Raw genomic sequence first — 16394 nt, forward strand, 5'->3', positions numbered from 1 at the left:
GAAACTGGATTATGAGGTTCAAAGAGCTTCTCGAAATTTCCGTCTATCAAATTGGTGCCTGAGGCGTCCAAGTATAAAGCTCCGGATACGCTAGTCCCAAATAGGCAGCCCGACATCCCCGCTGAAAAAAGTCGCCAAAAAACACAAAGACTCCCATTTTAACCTGACTCATTGACTAAAGAGAAGTCACCATGCTTCTTTAAATTATCTTCTGCTCTTGCAAGAGGCTTGAGTCGAATCATGCCATCTCCCACCATCAAATGATCCCCTGATTGCCCCTCTTCTTACCCCTCGCCATTCAACTACCGCCCGTTGTCTTACTATTCCTTTTCTCCAACTTCCGATCATGGCCGCAGCGGGGTCTCGTGTCAACGAGCTCGCCTCGCAGCTCTACGATGCTTGCGCCGACCAGTTCGATGCCGACCATTCATTTTACCAGCAAGACCTACTCAGTCTGGGCATCATTCCTGGTGATGACCTTGCGCTCTTACTGCAATGCACCCAATCGCTGGTCAATCAAAAATTGTTCCGACTTCTCGAAACCCAGAACAAGCGCCTCGTCTGGCGCCTCGTCGCTCGTGAAGATGCTGAAAAGTATGCCAATTGCCACAATATTTCCTAGCAAGGGTTTTATTTTCTAGATCTATGAGTCAAAGGGGCAATTTTTGACTAACGTTCTTCCCCGCACAGACTCCAAACCCTGAAAGGCGACGAGAGCCTGGTCTTCGGCGTCATCCACTCCAGTGGTCGCTCGGGTGTCTGGATTCGCAACATCCAATCCCGAACCAATCTCCACAAATCCATCTTGGACCGCTGCTTGAAAACGCTTGAGGGCAAGAATTACATCAAAACCGTCCACAATGTCAAACACCCGACAAAGAAGATGTACATGCTGGCGGGCCTGGCACCTAGCGAGGACGTCACAGGAGGAGCCTGGTTCACTGATGGTGTGCTAGATGCAAACTTCATTAACAGTGTCGCCGGTTACATCGAGTACACTGTGAGCCGTAAGAGTTGGTACGAAGTCCCCGCCGACCGTGGCCGTGGGGCGAAGCGAATCAAGACAGAGACCGGCAAGACGGAGATCATGACTGAGCCAGCTGAAAAATCATTCCTCCCGTACCCTGCAAGTTACGCCGGATACCCGACTGTCGAGGCAATCACTCGTGCAGTCAACGAGAGTGGAATCACACCCGTGCAGCTTGGTTCAGAGAGTGTCGTCCAACTGTTGCAGATGCTTTGCTTTGACCGAAAACTGGTTTCGCTGAATAACGGAAGCCAGTACAAGTCCCTCAAAAACCCCGAGATCGTCAAGGGTAACCAGACTCGAAAGCCCGTAATTGAGGGTGAAGAGCCTCAGTCTAGTGTTAACCTTGGCAAGAACGGCATGACTGAATCGCCCTGTGGTCCGTGCCCAAGCTTCCGGCTTTGCACTCCTGGTGGAGCTATCAGTCCCGAGACCTGTGAATACTTCGACCCTTGGTTCGAGAAGGTGCTTGGGTTCTAAGGAAACTAGTCTCGAGAGAAGCCGATTCTTTTCTTCTTCATCACCAATCTCACTCTATCACAATCCTCAAACCAGGAATCTGGCTTGGATTAATCTCAGTCACCTAGAGCAAGAGCATCACCTACCAGCTCTGCGTCTCTCTCATCCTCTCTCTCTGTGTACCTGATCTACTGACACGGTGGCTTTGCTCAACTATGTCTGCACATTTTCAATGGAACATGGAAGGAAAACAAAAAAGGATTTTATTGCATAGCGTCGGCGTTGATTGATATGGGTGCTTTTATCTACCCATGGCATCCACCACTGTGGAAGGCGATTATGGCTGTGTCTTTATGCCCTCTGTGGACGAGCATATGCTGAAGCTTCTAGAAAAAAATATTATTCTAGATGAATATCACTATGGTTTTCTTAGATTGAGAGCCTTGCTATTGTCAGGGAAGTAAAATCTCCCATCAGAGCCTGGGGTATGGAGTATGTAAACTTCCAAGTTGAAGTTACCACTGGCAGTACACCATGGAAACCTTGGAACGAATTCAAATACTATATATGTTCAACGACACCTTTTCAAGGACTCAAATGTGCAAATGGATTTCAGCTTTCTACTCGTAGCATTCCAAGAGTCATAATGTGATGCGTAACTCAATTGTAAGTATTTTGTTTAAAAAGAATTCCTGCATACCTGCCCAACGCCGGGGGGTATATCAAAACTATGAACCGAAAACAAGAAAAAGACGAAACAAAATTAGAGAAAGAATATTACTTCCCAAGGGTCTTCCTGCATTCATCACAATACCACGTCCCAACCGGCTCCCTGGTCAAACCAACACACTTCCAATGAAACCACTCATAAGGACAATTATCATTGTCGCACGCCACCATATCTCCATGGCTAACAGTGCGACAAGTACAATAAACCTTAGTATCCTCATTGCCCTCATCCTCCTCATCATCATCCATATCATCCTCGCCACCGCCTGTATCACTCTTATCCGAGTCTGACATATCGGCACTGCTAAGCATGGAATCGTCATCTTCATCGCCTTCCCCAGCCGGCGACTTCTTCGATAATTTCACCCGCCCACTCGTACTAGAAGACCGTTTACTCGGTTTTCCGTGTGAAGAACTCTTAAGTTTCTTAACCTGGTGGTGTGGCGCCACTTTCTTCGTTAATGCCTTCTTAATTGCTCCACTGGCTCGTGGCCCAGCACTTCCAGCCCGACTGGAGGCCGGTGTGCCTGGCTTTGGAGTCCCAGGCCCCATAGATGATTGCCGGAGATTAGATGAGGCGGCTGGAAGCGTTCCCAGCGAGGGATGATTAAGGCGACGGCGTTTACTGTCAACAGCACCGGCGGAGGACTCGCGCTGGCGCTGTTGGAGGTGAACGCCCGTTGAGCCGACGGGAGTAGCGGGGGCGGAGCTTCGAGCGGTGGCTTGTGCGACGAGAGAAGCGGAGCCAACAGCGCGAGGGATAGGGTTTGGAGTAGATGTAGATTGGTTCAGGCGCTGAGCAGCTGCTAGGATGGGGTTTGCGTTTCCAGAGGTCGGGTTGAGGGGTGTTGAGTAGGAGGGTGAGTCTGAGGTAGTGGAAGCGTCTGGAAAGAAGATTCTCGGGGGGTCACGGTAGTTGTTTTTGTTATCGAATAGAGAAGGGAGAGGAGGGTCGTTTGTGAGGAGACCTTCATTGACGAGCTCTCGGATGCGAACGTCTAGTCGCTTGATTTGCCGATCGAGCAGAACGCAGGCTTTTTCGCTCAAATGGATTTTCTCTTCTTGAAGTTGCTGGCTGCGGTCGAGATTCTGAAGCACGGATTTGCTATATTGGTCCTCTTTTGGATTCGGTGCCAGGCTGCCGTTCATTTTGATGAACTTTTGGATGCTGCCGTCGCGCGTGTTGATAGTCGCCCGGCATTCCTGCATAATCTTGTCTTTCGCTTGGATTTCTTCCATCAGATGGTTGATCTCTGCGGGCAAGTTCGCGGCGTCGTGGACGAACTGCTCCAGGACGGTCGCGCAGTCCTCCGCGCCGTGCGCCATGATGGGTGATTTGAAGGGGTGAACGGATGATCTGCTGGTCGGATGTGGCAAATAAAAAGAGTAATCTCTGAGGTCAAATCACTCGGTTGATCTGACGGGCGCTTTTAATGATTTGAAGCCGAGAGCGATGAGAGTTAGACGTCGCAGATTGAATCGTGGGAGAGATCAAATCCGGAGTTGAAGGTGATCCGCTTACTCATCGTTGATTTTGAGGCCCGCATTACGGTAGAACTATAACATCAACTTCACTTGGATAACATGAGACTCGTTTACACACACAACTCTGACCATTTATTTCTAAACTAATACTCAAGGCTGCTGTCGCAGTTTATGTGAGATGGATCCCTCAGCGACCCTTCTGAACGATCCATGATTCGGATTTCAAAGAGTCATTCCAGTGCCGAAACACCTCCAGGGTGGATGAAACCCACCTGGGCAAATCTCAATTAAAGACTAATTTAGTCACATGGATGATGATCTTGGATCAGCCTGAAACTCGCATGCGATCTTCATTGAAGATAAACATATTGAACAATGATTGGCGGCTCCATTTATACTAAACCTCCTTTGGCACACCGCGATAAGCAGCAGGAAGGACCCCCTCGAGTGCAGCCTTGATTTGCAAAGCAAGATGCCATGAATAGTATCGATGATGATTCGTGCCGCCACCAGTAACCCAAAAGTTATTCACTCGTAGATGACGTTTCCACATACCACGGAGTTCTCCCTCAATATCAAGTCCCCAGAGTTCATCGCGCAGCAAAGCTATCTCCCCGGGTCCTAACATTGTCTCATCTCGGTCCTGACTCTGAGGGAATGGATTTCTACCGAGGGTATTAATGGTAATCTCACGATCATTATCCTCAAATCCTGTGCACCAGATGATTGCATCGGCATCCAGTGTCGACCCGTCGCTGAATCTCAATCCAGTCGAAGTGAACTCGGCAGGCTGAACGTGAGCTTTCACGGCAATGACGCCAGATATAATGAGTTGAGTCCCGTCACCAATCTCATTGTAGTGACCTCCGCCTTTTTCAAGAAGGTGATGGATGAGATCGCCACCTTGAGAGCTATCATATACTGGGAATCCTGCCTCAGCGAGTGCTTTGTACCGATTTGGTTCCTTAGCTGCCAACGAAACATATTGGTCTCGCGAGATTTGTCCTCCAATAGCAAGTGGACCGCTAACAAAGAGCTTGTCTGCAAAGTCAGGAGGAACTAAGTCATAGAAGCCCAACCCCTTTGGGTCAAAACAATAATCTCGCGGGAAGATGTATGTCGGACTACGGACATTCATAGTCGTCTTCAGTCCTGCTTTTGCACAGTCTTCTGCGATATCAAAGGCAGTGTTACCAGATCCGGCAATTATGACAGACTGAGCTCAGTTTCAGTAAAACCAACGGAAATATAAGACATGAAAGAGGTAATCTTCATACCTTGACACCAGTCTCACTTAGAACCTGAGGATTCTTGTACTTTGTTGAATGAATGCTTATACCGTTATACTGCCCTGGTATTTTAGGAAGAAACAAATTGCCCGCTACCAATCCAGTTGCCTGGATCAAATGCCTGGAGACCACAGTCTTTGGTCCCCAGGGCGTTCGAATTTTAAAGTGCCAGGTCCCCTTTGACTCGTTGAAAGAACTGCCTTCCACCGTCGAGGAATTCAATAGATTTAGATTAAAAGTCTCCGCATAGCGCTTCATGTGCTCGACTAGCATAGATTTTTCCAGAATTGCTGGGTATTCATCGGGATATGCTGAGGAGAGACTGAGCCAGAGAAGATGTCAATTTGATTAAATCGATACTCACGTAGGTAAGGTGTCTGGCAACACGACTTTTGGATATGGAATTTCAAACAATCATATCTTTCAGCCCAATTACCCCCTGCTTGTTCGGTCTTATCCATGATCACACAATCAACACCTAGAGTTTCAGACGTGCTGCTTGAATCAGACCTCTGTTTGAGAAGAATAAGTCAGTGATCACGAGGCTCAAGTGAAGTCATTGAAAGGGTCACTGACGCGTTTCCACCACCAATGATGAATACATCCGTATCAATTTCTTCAACATCCACCAAATTTCGTCCAGGATTCCTCAGAACAGCTTCATTCTGAGGGTATAACTCAAAGTCATCAATCCAAGTTGCCATGCTCCAGATCTTCCACACAAAGCCATTATCTTCCTCTTCAGGTAAAATAATGACAGTTCCCCCACATTGTGCTGCTGGCTCTTGTGTTTTAAACGAGAACATCCCCTGAATCCACTCTAGAGTGGCAGTAGCACTGAATTTGACCACACTATCTGGCATCAGCTGGAAACCCTCAACCAGTTTACGTTTTTTACTAAGCTCTAGCATCGCCGGTGCTATGATTCCGCCGCCACTGATTGTTCGCAGGTGGTATGTGAAAGCCAGTACATCTCGCCAGTACGCCTGACTCGCGAAAAAGCATGACTTCACGCTGAGCACATCCCCGCTCTCGAGTGCCTGGCTGAGGGATTGGAGAGCGGTGGAAACCAACTCTCGGTATTCTGACTCGGATAGTTCTGGGAGGCCGCTTGGAAAACTGGGAAGTGGTCGATATATGTCCTTCTGGAGGCTAGCAAGAGGAGGGTATCTTTCGAAAGATGGAGTGACTTCATACGATAGGTTAGCAATCCCAGATGCCACCAGGCTTCTCATCGACAGTGAGGCTTTGAACTCATACCAGAACCCATGACGTATTCCAACCTGAACGTTTAGATTCTTCTAAATTCACGGTGACTTCAATTAGTACTAGTATTTGTAGTGTAGTGGGTTGGTTCCCAAGTCCGAATTGGAGCTTTCAAGCGTTTCTCGGGAGTCTTGGCCTGGATTGAAAGATGACCGGGTCTTACTACATTAAAATAATAAGTAGACTGAGGAAAATATGGGCAATTTAAAAGTGAGAGAGGTGTCGCAAACCAAAACTAGCCAAGATAGATTAATTGGCAGTGGTACTGACTCGGACTTACTATGACGACACATAGAATCCCTAGCTTCAAGTTACCAGATTAAGCAGGTCATGCGAGACACTTGTGGCCTGGGGAAGAGAAGACAGAAATGGAAATATGACGTTGGTGAAGCATTTCATCCTAATTGAACTGGAATGATTCAATTTTCTCAAGCTGTATAATCCTCCTATACATCGTATTCAAAACCATAAGTCGAAAAACCTGGGCTGAGCTAACAAGATCCTTGGAAACTTTCACCATCCGTATTGGGCAAAAGGTGCGAGATCTTGTGAACAATAGAAATTTATTATGATTCATACTACCATAGCTGGTGAATTTTCATGTCTCCATTGATTTTCTTAATACCTGTATATTATGAGTTCTCCTACATAGTAGATTATGATCCATTATAATACTATTTAAACGTTTGGAACATTGTGAACTGTTTAAGCAAGAGACTCCTCAAGTCCTACTATTAGTATCCTGATTATGGCCTATTGTTCGAATGTACGATCATTCAAAAAGATTCGTTGCAAATTGAAGCGTTCAAGTTGTCTTGACTCATCTATCATAAGTTGGATATCTTGAGAACTATTCTAATTTCCGCCCCCATGTGCAGGTTTCATCCAGCAAAAGATTGCAGACCTCCACGAAAATTGCTAAAAAGAAAAAAAGACATGCCTCCCCAGCGATAATCAGTATGTATCCTGAATCTGCCAGCCCTTGAACTCAGTAGCCCAGGAGAAATCCTCTAGTTTTTCTGTGTCCAGCGATTGCTCTCATCGATCTGGACACCTGACTGCTCGACATAGCCGAGCTTCTTCTTAACCTCTGCTACCTTGGCACTGTCACCGGTGTTTTTGCCCATGTTATCGCTGAGCTTCACAGCTGGTCGACCGTTCGCAGCAGAGATCTTAATAACAATGTTAAGAGGCTTCGATTTCTCGCCATTTGTCTTGTTAAGATAGTCGTCTTTTCGCATCCAAGTTAGTAAATATACACTTTGGGATTATAATCGGTCGAACTTACTTGTGAAAAAGGTGCCTACTCCAAAGGACGGGGTGAAGCCGGATTCCTCGGCAAGGGCCTTGTATCGCAGACAAGACTCAATGTCTAATGAATCGGAGAACACCACCGTCTTCTTATCGGTGATGCCTTCGCGATCATAAAACTCGCGAACAATCTTAACAAACTGTGATGGGTCACCTGAGTCTTGACGGACACCAGTGTAAGTCTGTGCGTAGGTCTTGGAAGACTGAACTTGATCTTTTTGATCAGGGGTGCTAATAGGCTTGCGGAAGGCATCCAGGAAAGCCGGTGTACCAAAGGTATCAGTAAGAGCGATGCCAAGAACCTGTAATCAGTCAGCTACCAGCCAAACAGTGTAATTGAGCTTAAAATATAGTAAGTTGAAACTCACTCCTTCTCCAAAGCATCCAAGCCAATACTGCAGTGCCAATTCATTGGCATTCTCGTAATCATCCGTGATAGCCGCAATGGTCATGTACCACTCATGTGCCACAGTACCCACTGCATTGACGTCGTACTTCATAGCAAAGTGCACATTACTTGTACCTGTCAAAGCGCCCTTCCACCCATTCTTTCGACCTTCTTCGGCCGCACGGGTCAAGCCCTTCATGACAATATCTTGGGTGTGGTAGTCTCGTCGTCGTCGAGTTCCGAATTCTGAAAAGACACATCCATTCTCCAGAAGAGTGGATCCTTTGCGGAACGCCTTCTCTTCCTGATCCTCGTAGTCCCAGTCTTTTTCACTGAACATGAAATAGGCCTGGCTAGTCAGCGCAAGCAGTGGGATCTCATAGAGAATAGTGTCAAGCCAGAGACCCTTAATGACGTAGTCAATTGTGCCCTCATCCTCATCGCTACCGGTGTCTTGTGTAGGAGTAAACTTGATCTCGACTTGCTCGTCTGGCTTGAGCTGGAAGGTTTCGAGGAAGGAAAGGTAGGCATCGTTGAGGTATGGGCATTTTCTCTTGAGAAAAGCGCGCTCTTCGGCTGTGACGCGGAGGGTTGCAAGCTCTGAATGAGGATCCAAGTTAGTACATGTGGGTTAAGCTTGAGCGTGATAAAAGCTCCATGCGAAGAATAACCCACTCTCCATCTGCTGCAAAAGCCATTTGTATGCCCCGCGCCGAAGCTTCATGTGAGGGGTGCGGTTCGTAAAGCCATAAGTTACATCTAGCGTCTGTTCAGAAGGATTGATCATAAAGTGAGACCCGGGGATAGTCTACTTACAGACATCCGGGAAGTATTTGAGGATTGCGCATTGCATCGTCAGCTTGTAAAGATCGGTATCCAGAAGAGAAGAGACGCCCTGCGGCGAAAGATTGGTTTCCTGGCCCATGATGTTGATAAGGCCGGGAGATCCGGTCAGAGTGATCGCGGGAAGCTGGTATCAGTGGAAGCAGAGGTTCTCAAGGCGAGAGAGTGTTGGTGGGTTAGTGTCCGAAAGAACGCGCAATGCGAGCGGGGAGTTGAATGGTTATATTTGGAGAACCCCCTTTCCTGTTTGGGACTAGCGTCATTTAGCTATCTGCATTATTCAGGCTTCCAGGCACCAACGCCGTTGGAGGACAAACGCCTCAACTAGAATCATCATGATTGCGTCTAGGGCTCTTTGTCTAGCTATTGTCAAGTGATAACCAACAATGAAACTGAATCTCATTTCTTTTGAGTCTGTTTTGAAAGTCCCTTTCTTTCTGATGGCCTGAAAACAGCCCCGAGGGTACTAGTACTACTAGGACCACTGGCGTCCAATAGAAAATAAAACTTCCAAGGTTGAAATACATACTAGTATTCAGTATTCGATCATATATACATTCAAAATACTTACATACAAGCTTTGAAATACCATGGTGATGTCAATTAAACGCTAATTGTATCACTGAAAGACCGTGCGCAGATAAAGAGAAAGGTGGATAAAATGTTAGCCGACCTAAAACATCTCATCGCCAGTCTGAAAGCCCAAGTCCCGATCCAAATCTCCCGTGATATCATGAGTATGACTCCTAGAGTGATAGCTTCCCGGACTTTTGTCATCCTTCAGTGCGAATGCAAAGATATCCTCCTCTTGCTCCCGGTTGATTAGATGTGGTGTATCTAAACTCTGGGATTGACGAGGTCGTCCAAGAGTCAGGGACCCTAGCCCGGAGACCGATTTAGCCAGGGAAGGTAATGGCGTTTCTTGGAATAGAGCTTTTGTCCAGTCCATGTCATCGAAATCCTCAGTGGGAAGCACATCGATGGTTTCATTGGTATGGTGATGCATAATATTGGAGCTTGAATCAACTATATCGGGGAAAGAATCGAATTCAGTAGTCAGGAAGGTAAAGGGATTGGTCGCATCTGTAGTTGTGGTGGCCCCGAAATGGTCATCGAAATCGTTGGGGAAAGGGCGGGTGGATGGCTGAGGTGTGTAAGGTTGGTCGCGAGGTGTAGGTATACTGTGATTGCGATGCTGAGATTGGCTACTTTCATGGACAGATGGTGTTCTGGCTTGGTGGGATGCCATTGATTGGCCATCACGAACAGACTTGTTGTCCTGCCCATAGAATGAATTGGGTGTGCTTATTGATTCCGGATTGCCTTGATTGCGCGCGCTCTCTGCACTTTCGAGCGGCGACTCTGAGTTGTCGAAATTATATTGCATGATTTGGAAAAAGGTATTGGAGTTGTAATTGCCTGATTGAAGCTTTATCGCAGCCTCTAAGTTTGCGAACTCGACATTGGCGGCTGGGTACATATCTTTCAGACAGTGTAGGACGTGGATGCAACGTTGGAAATTGCAGATACTGCTCTCACGAATTGCTGGATTGTCAGACATAGAATTGGAAAGATGGGCAACTGCGGCCGGTAATATGACTGTCACTCCAGATTGCGGTAAAAATCGAGTGAGGTTAAGCTGGTTAAGGCCCTGGATAATATGGGTGATTCCAGAAGCTGCCTCCTGCATTTTTGTGCGTGCTATGTTGCGCCATTCAATACGGGACTTCGATTGATCTTTGGAGTGCGCTGCCCAGGGTCGGTGCAGAGCACTGCTAGTAGCATGATAAAGCATCCGAAGCATAGCGCCATGTAACAGCAGTACATCCTCTCCATCGCGAAATTTTGATTTAGACGCTGGAATAAACTGGGCATCTTTGGGTAGAGCCCCAAGCCACGAGTCAAGTTTCTGGTTGCAACGAGTAAATTCTGATTCCGACGCCTGTCGGGGAATCAAAGTCACTGTGGTTCTATCTGTGGAACCAAACTGATGCTGTGACGGTGCATACTGTGCAAATAATACTCGACCAATACATTGGCAGAGTTTGACTTTCTCGATGAACATGGTGGCGAGGCGTTTCTGATGTGACACGTCCTCGAGTTGTCGACAGTGGAAAAGAGCGACAGCGGCGGGAGAAAAAGGCTCAAAGTCAAAGTCTTCAAGCTTCAGCATTGGCACATTACTGGTTCCTTCGTTCACTTGCAGTGGGCGACGCATCCCCATGGCAATCAATCGGTCTCGCGAGTATAGACACCACCATATTCTTGTACGTAGCCTCTTCATCCGTGGGTCGATATCGGCGGTGGATGAATCATTGTTTAAGCCAATAGAATGCACTTGAGTATTACACACCCCAATCCAGTCCCAGATGTCTCGCTGTGGGGAGTTCTCGGTATCAGACCAATATGTCATTAGCAATACAGCCTGTGCGATGACGATGCGGTCTTCCTCGCAATCAAGGGAATAAAGGAGCTATACAAAATTGAAAAGTTAGCACTGAATATGACAGCTGCGATTTTGTTGGGATTCCCTACTCGTAATCGGGTGAAGAAGGCATTGCGTGCACTTTTCCTCGTTGAGTACCCTGCATCTTGGAGATGCTTAAGGTCGACAAAGGCCGTTCCGACAAACATTACCGCCTGGAACAGCAGTACGCTAATGTTTCCCTTCGTATCATTCTCAGCCACACATCTTAAAAGTTCTTGCAAATTAAGGATGGGCATGAAACTGTGAATCCATTGGATGTAGGATCGTAACAGCTCATTCCGCAAACCGCTCTCTGGGATGGACAGGGCGCCTCGGAACCGCAGGAACTCCAAGTCTTCCGGTGCTATTCGACTCGGCAGGGGTTTCAAAAAACGTGGCTCTTCGTCCAAGATCGCGGTCAGTGGATCAAAGTCTGGGTCGATGAGGTCTTGAACCGCAGACACCATATTCGCCAGTGGCAACGAGTTATGGACTGCAGGATCGCCTAGCGTACGCCAGCCGTTGAGTGGCTTGGCGGTCTCATACAGCCATGGTGTCTGTGGATCATACCCCGAGATGCTATGACGCTTGCTTGTAGGCTCGCGCTGGCTCTCTGCTTGTTGCAGTTTGCGCTTAAGAGCCAGCGCGTTGCTGTTTGGAGACAGAGGCATCACCACATGTGTATGCGTATTAAGCCCTCATGTAACTGCTATACTAGCCGTAATGTTTCTTTGAGAACTAAATCGGCCCGTGAGAAGATCGTCATGTAGAATTCACTGGAAATGGCAAATGGCAACCCCAAATTGTCTAGCCCCGGTGAGCGGGCAAAGGCGGTGTTCGGAAGTTTGGGGAATGTGGGGTTTTTGCGGAGGCTCACGTGGGGTCAATATCAATGGCTAAAACCTATAAAAAGTATCTGCTATATCTCAGCAAGCCTTATGAGTGGTCAACCTGACAAAAAAATTCCGAGTAGAGAGCCCAGGGCCGTAGGTGGTGAAAATTGATGCACGTTAAGGTTCAACGCCTCGATGAATATGCCGGCCAGACTGCCGTGACTGTTGATTAATCTACAAGTACATGAGATTAGATCGTCCTATCTATAAAATTTATGTTTAAAAATCAATCAAAGTATCGAATATATTCATTCAAGAGATGAAAGTAGGGGGGTTCAAAAGAGTGGACTTGAACCTACCCGTGGACGTTCATACCAGTTGAGAGCATATCGGCAGAATCATCACCGCCTAGCACATATGTACTTGGTTAAGCAACATGAAAACAGCACATAGAAGCCAAGACTGCCAGTGATAACTTCAAGGTCCGAGTCCAGAGCAACTTGAATCCTCTGATACATAGTTTTTGAGTGCATGATATCTGTAAATGAAATGCCCAATATCAAATCTTCCAGTTCAAGTAGATCATCGTTGATAACGCCCAGATATTACGATTCTTTCTCTTTGGTAAGCTCTATATAGTAGAGAGGAGGTAGTGCATAGGTTTTGTGTCAATAAGAACTTGAGCCAGCCTATTCAAAAAAAAAAAAGAAAGAAAGAAAAAGCTGCAAAGAATTTCCAAGGAAATACAAGGCAAGATAGGCAGGGATTGTCCATTTTTAGAGGTGGAGTTGCAACGCTTCCTTTCGATGGCATAGGCGAGCACATCAAACAGTAGAACTTTGAATCATCGTACTGCCAAATTTCAAAGAATCGTTGCAATTTTGTCGTTCCGTTCTTATAGGACGGGCCGGGTTAGCTCTCGGCATGGTGGTATATCCTCGAGCTTCTCCAGAGCCAAGTCACCGGTTACGCGTAGACGATATATTGTGATCAAAATCCTTGGTATTCATAACAAATTGGCGACACAGTCCACATGGTGTCATGAGAGTTGTGCCCCTGTAAAGAGACTATTGTACAGAGAGAAAATGCATCTGGGTCCCCTTGACCGACGCCATTATGCTTCCATTGAAAGGAACGGTTCGAGCGGAGAAGATGGTGGGGATTCGAAGAGAGAAAAAGCAGGCGGTTGGTTTACATACTGAGACACGTTAGTACAGTCTCTGGGGACCAATCATGATCATATGTTGATCAATCTTAGATGTCGACGTTCAGGGATAAAGTCGACTTACGGAGGAAGGAGGATCTCGCCGAGGCTGCTGTGTAGGAAGGCAACACCAACCTATAAATCAAGTTAGTTTCAAATGGTGATTTCAATGATGGATTTCAAGGGGAGAGAGTCAAGCAAAGACGTACAGTGAAGATCGCAATGCTGCGGACAATGGTGGCGTTCTCAGGGTTGCGAGCCTCATCAAGGGCGGTGCTGAAGAAGCCCTTCTGGGCGGTGATGTGCTTAGGGGCCATTGTGGTTGGAATTTGAGATGAAGACCGGTGGAAGAAGGATGGCTTGTATGGAAGATGCAGTTCGGATCGAGAAATCTGCGGCCTCGGGAGCTCTTGGCGCCACTGCGTAGTGGGTCCGTCTTGGTCTCCGTATATGTTTCGCGCGGGCGCATCGCAAGCAACGACCCTGTCCTACTTGATCAGTAATTAGAACTTGAAGACTTCAATTTGATTTCTTCGGGTTGATTGCTCTATAAGTTCCATTCCCTGGAATATATTCTAGGGTTTCAAACCTAGGTACTCTTCCGCCATTTTACACTGCTACAGAGCACGCGCCGCAGTCATGACCAGCGTCGACGAGCTCTTCAAGGTATTTCATAGCTTCGCCCTATCTCATGGAACTCTTTCTGACTTTTAAAGAAACCTTCGGGTGCAGGAAGCTCCAAGCGCAAATTCGAGCCCGTTCAAGATCCGAGTACACCTCCCTTTGCTCGACCAATATGTTCGCAACCTCCAGCTAACAAGCCATATCTAGATGAGCTCTACAAGGCAGCAAAACTCGACTCAAACGGCGATGTAAGGTCCAAGGGAAAGGCACCTATGGTGGAAGATCAAATGGAAGACGACGATGGCGAAGCTGGTCCTGAATTGCCCCCAGATATGGACGAGGAAGACATCCCCGACGATGAGGAAGGCCGCTTCTTTGGTGGAGGAATGGAGCAGAAGACAGCTCAAGCGATGCATTATATTGATCAACAGGAAACAGATGAGGTAGCAGTATGTATACCCCGAACAAAATTGCAGGGCGACTTCGAGCTAAAGAGCTCATCTTGTACAGCCTGAGAAATTCGACACAGCCTGGGTTCGGCGTTTCGCTCTGAACTTCGAAAGAAATATATCAAAAAACTCCGAGCTTCGAGCTAAGTTTGACAACGACCCAAAAAAGTATGTAGCCGCTGGATGTTGGGATTGATCGAACACTAACTCTTTACAAACAGATTCATGACATCTGAGGCCGACCTGGATACTGAGATCAAAGGACTTTCGATCCTATCGGAACATCCAGAACTTTATGAGGAATTTGCCAAGCTGGGCTGTGTGGGCTCACTGATCTCGCTACTTTCCCATGAGAATGCGGACATTTCAATCGATGTTATCCAACTCATTAGCGAGCTTACAGATGAGGATGTCGAAGCAGAGCAGGAGCAATGGGATGTACTGGTCAATGCTATGGTAGGTTATCAAACGGAATGTGTCATAGAAGAAGAAACAACCCGGGAGGATGAGAACGGAATTCACTAACATATATCTCAGATGGATGCGGACCTTATTGAGTTGTTGATGTCAAATCTGACTCGTCTTGACGAGAAGCAGGAGACTGACAGAACTGGAGTTTATTACGTTCTCAGTAAGCCCAACCCAAATTTTCATGACTTTTGGCAATATCACTCATTTATTGCATCTAGGTGTCCTGGAAAACTTGTCATCGCAAACTGCTCTCGTTGAAAAGATCGGACAAGACGCCTCCGTCATGCCGTGGATATTGGCTCGCATCCAACAAAAAGAGTCCCCCGTCACTCAAAATAAGCAGTACTCGGCGGAAATCCTGGCAATCATGCTACAGTCTTCCTCGAAAAATCGGGACCGATTCATCAAGCTTGATGGTGTTGATGTGATCCTACAGCTTCTAAGTCAATACCGAAAACGCGACCCTGTGAAGGATTCCGACGAGGAAGAATTCGTGGAGAATCTCTTCGATTGTCTCATTTGCCTCGTTGACGAACCGTCAGGCAAAGAGAAGTTTGTTGAAGCAGAAGGAATCGAGTTGGCACAGATTATGCTCAAGGAAAGCAAGTTCAGTAAGCCACGAGCTCTAAGAGTCCTTGATCATCTCTTTGGTGGCCCCTCGGGGGCCCCAGCCTGTGAACACTTGATTGAAGCAGCGGGTTTGAGGACAGTCTTCGGAATGTTCATGAAAAAGGTAAATCTCATATCCCTGACTATGCGATGTGTCATGCTTACAATTAAACAGCAAGAGGGACAAAATATCGAACATTTGCTGGGCATTTTTGCTTCACTACTCCGACTTCTACCTGGCGGGTCGGCTGCTCGTATCCGAACTCTAGCCAAATTCATGGAAAAGGATTATGAAAAGATCGAGAAGCTTGTCAAGTTAAGGCGCGAGTATGCTTCTCGCGTGGCTCCAGTCGAGCAAGCCATTGAGAAGGAACGCAAGTCATACTCACCTGAGGAGCAAGAATTCATGGCCAGCGAATGGCTGTCTCGTCGGTTTGATGTTGGCCTTTTCTCACTACAGGTATGGATCACATAGTGTAGTATATTCAATTGTCCCATCACTTACAAATTATGCAGACCATTGACGTTATTCTGGCATGGCTGGTTGCCGAGGATGATGGAGCGCAGAAGAAGGTTGTCTCCCTTCTGGCAGACCGCGATGAAGATTTGTCTCTGGTCCGGGGTACCCTTAAAGGTAGGTTCCACATCTGCGAGGCTTCATATTTTCAAGATGCTAATTTGTATAGAACAATTGGACGGACTTACCGATGAAGATGCTGGACAAAAGGAGGTGAAGGATATGCTGAATACTCTACTTCAGTTTGTATAGTATCACCGAGTCCCCGATAATCTGATACGCAATGAATGTACCATAATAGCCCCAAAACAATCCAATATCACTCATTCTGAAAAGTGAAACATTTGAATACATCATGATAGTTGTATATTGATGAGTCAGATTGACAGGGGCGGGCCAGTGTCTAGGTACAGTGCTAGTATT

General features: G+C 46.9%; 7 protein-coding genes across 7 annotated transcripts; 2 read left to right on the forward strand and 5 right to left on the reverse strand.

The window, feature by feature from the left end:
• Positions 1-346: 346 nt before the first annotated feature.
• On the forward strand, positions 347-1507 carry N7483_005447 (RPC34 RNA polymerase subunit family protein; the record flags this gene model as incomplete). The annotated part of the gene is made up of 2 exons (XM_057088884.1): positions 347-594; positions 691-1507. The coding sequence occupies 2 exons, from the start codon at positions 347-349 to the stop codon at positions 1505-1507; spliced, it is 1065 nt and encodes a 354-aa protein (XP_056948713.1).
• Positions 1508-2263: 756 nt separating this feature from the next.
• Positions 2264-3541, reverse strand: N7483_005448 (putative PHD finger domain protein; the record flags this gene model as incomplete). Its single annotated transcript, XM_057088885.1, has 1 exon — positions 2264-3541. One exon carries the CDS (start codon positions 3539-3541, stop codon positions 2264-2266), a length of 1278 nt encoding a protein of 425 aa, XP_056948714.1.
• A 556-nt stretch (positions 3542-4097) lies between these two features.
• N7483_005449 (uncharacterized protein) lies at positions 4098-6259 on the reverse strand (the record flags this gene model as incomplete). The annotated part of the gene is made up of 5 exons (XM_057088886.1): positions 4098-4916; positions 4978-5300; positions 5354-5501; positions 5562-6178; positions 6250-6259. The coding sequence occupies 5 exons, from the start codon at positions 6257-6259 to the stop codon at positions 4098-4100; spliced, it is 1917 nt and encodes a 638-aa protein (XP_056948715.1).
• Positions 6260-7265: 1006 nt separating this feature from the next.
• Positions 7266-8879, reverse strand: N7483_005450 (nicotinate phosphoribosyltransferase; the record flags this gene model as incomplete). The annotated part of the gene is made up of 5 exons (XM_057088887.1): positions 7266-7486; positions 7544-7868; positions 7935-8554; positions 8630-8713; positions 8771-8879. The coding sequence occupies 5 exons, from the start codon at positions 8877-8879 to the stop codon at positions 7266-7268; spliced, it is 1359 nt and encodes a 452-aa protein (XP_056948716.1).
• Positions 8880-9470: 591 nt separating this feature from the next.
• N7483_005451 (transcription factor domain-containing protein) lies at positions 9471-11935 on the reverse strand (the record flags this gene model as incomplete). The annotated part of the gene is made up of 2 exons (XM_057088888.1): positions 9471-11270; positions 11333-11935. 2 exons carry the CDS (start codon positions 11933-11935, stop codon positions 9471-9473), a joined length of 2403 nt encoding a protein of 800 aa, XP_056948717.1.
• Positions 11936-13288: 1353 nt separating this feature from the next.
• On the reverse strand, positions 13289-13618 carry N7483_005452 (uncharacterized protein; the record flags this gene model as incomplete). The annotated part of the gene is made up of 3 exons (XM_057088889.1): positions 13289-13295; positions 13387-13436; positions 13511-13618. 3 exons carry the CDS (start codon positions 13616-13618, stop codon positions 13289-13291), a joined length of 165 nt encoding a protein of 54 aa, XP_056948718.1.
• A 322-nt stretch (positions 13619-13940) lies between these two features.
• N7483_005453 (beta-catenin-like protein 1) lies at positions 13941-16223 on the forward strand (the record flags this gene model as incomplete). Its single annotated transcript, XM_057088890.1, has 9 exons — positions 13941-13967; positions 14018-14374; positions 14436-14542; positions 14596-14830; positions 14912-15005; positions 15064-15578; positions 15630-15914; positions 15971-16088; positions 16141-16223. 9 exons carry the CDS (start codon positions 13941-13943, stop codon positions 16221-16223), a joined length of 1821 nt encoding a protein of 606 aa, XP_056948719.1.
• Positions 16224-16394: the final 171 nt, after the last annotated feature.

Source organism: Penicillium malachiteum (genome assembly GCF_028827825.1).
Source record: "Penicillium malachiteum strain IBT 17515 chromosome Unknown utg000002l:1.0-8849297.0:1.0-8852440.0, whole genome shotgun sequence".
NCBI lineage: Eukaryota > Fungi > Ascomycota > Eurotiomycetes > Eurotiales > Aspergillaceae > Penicillium > Penicillium malachiteum.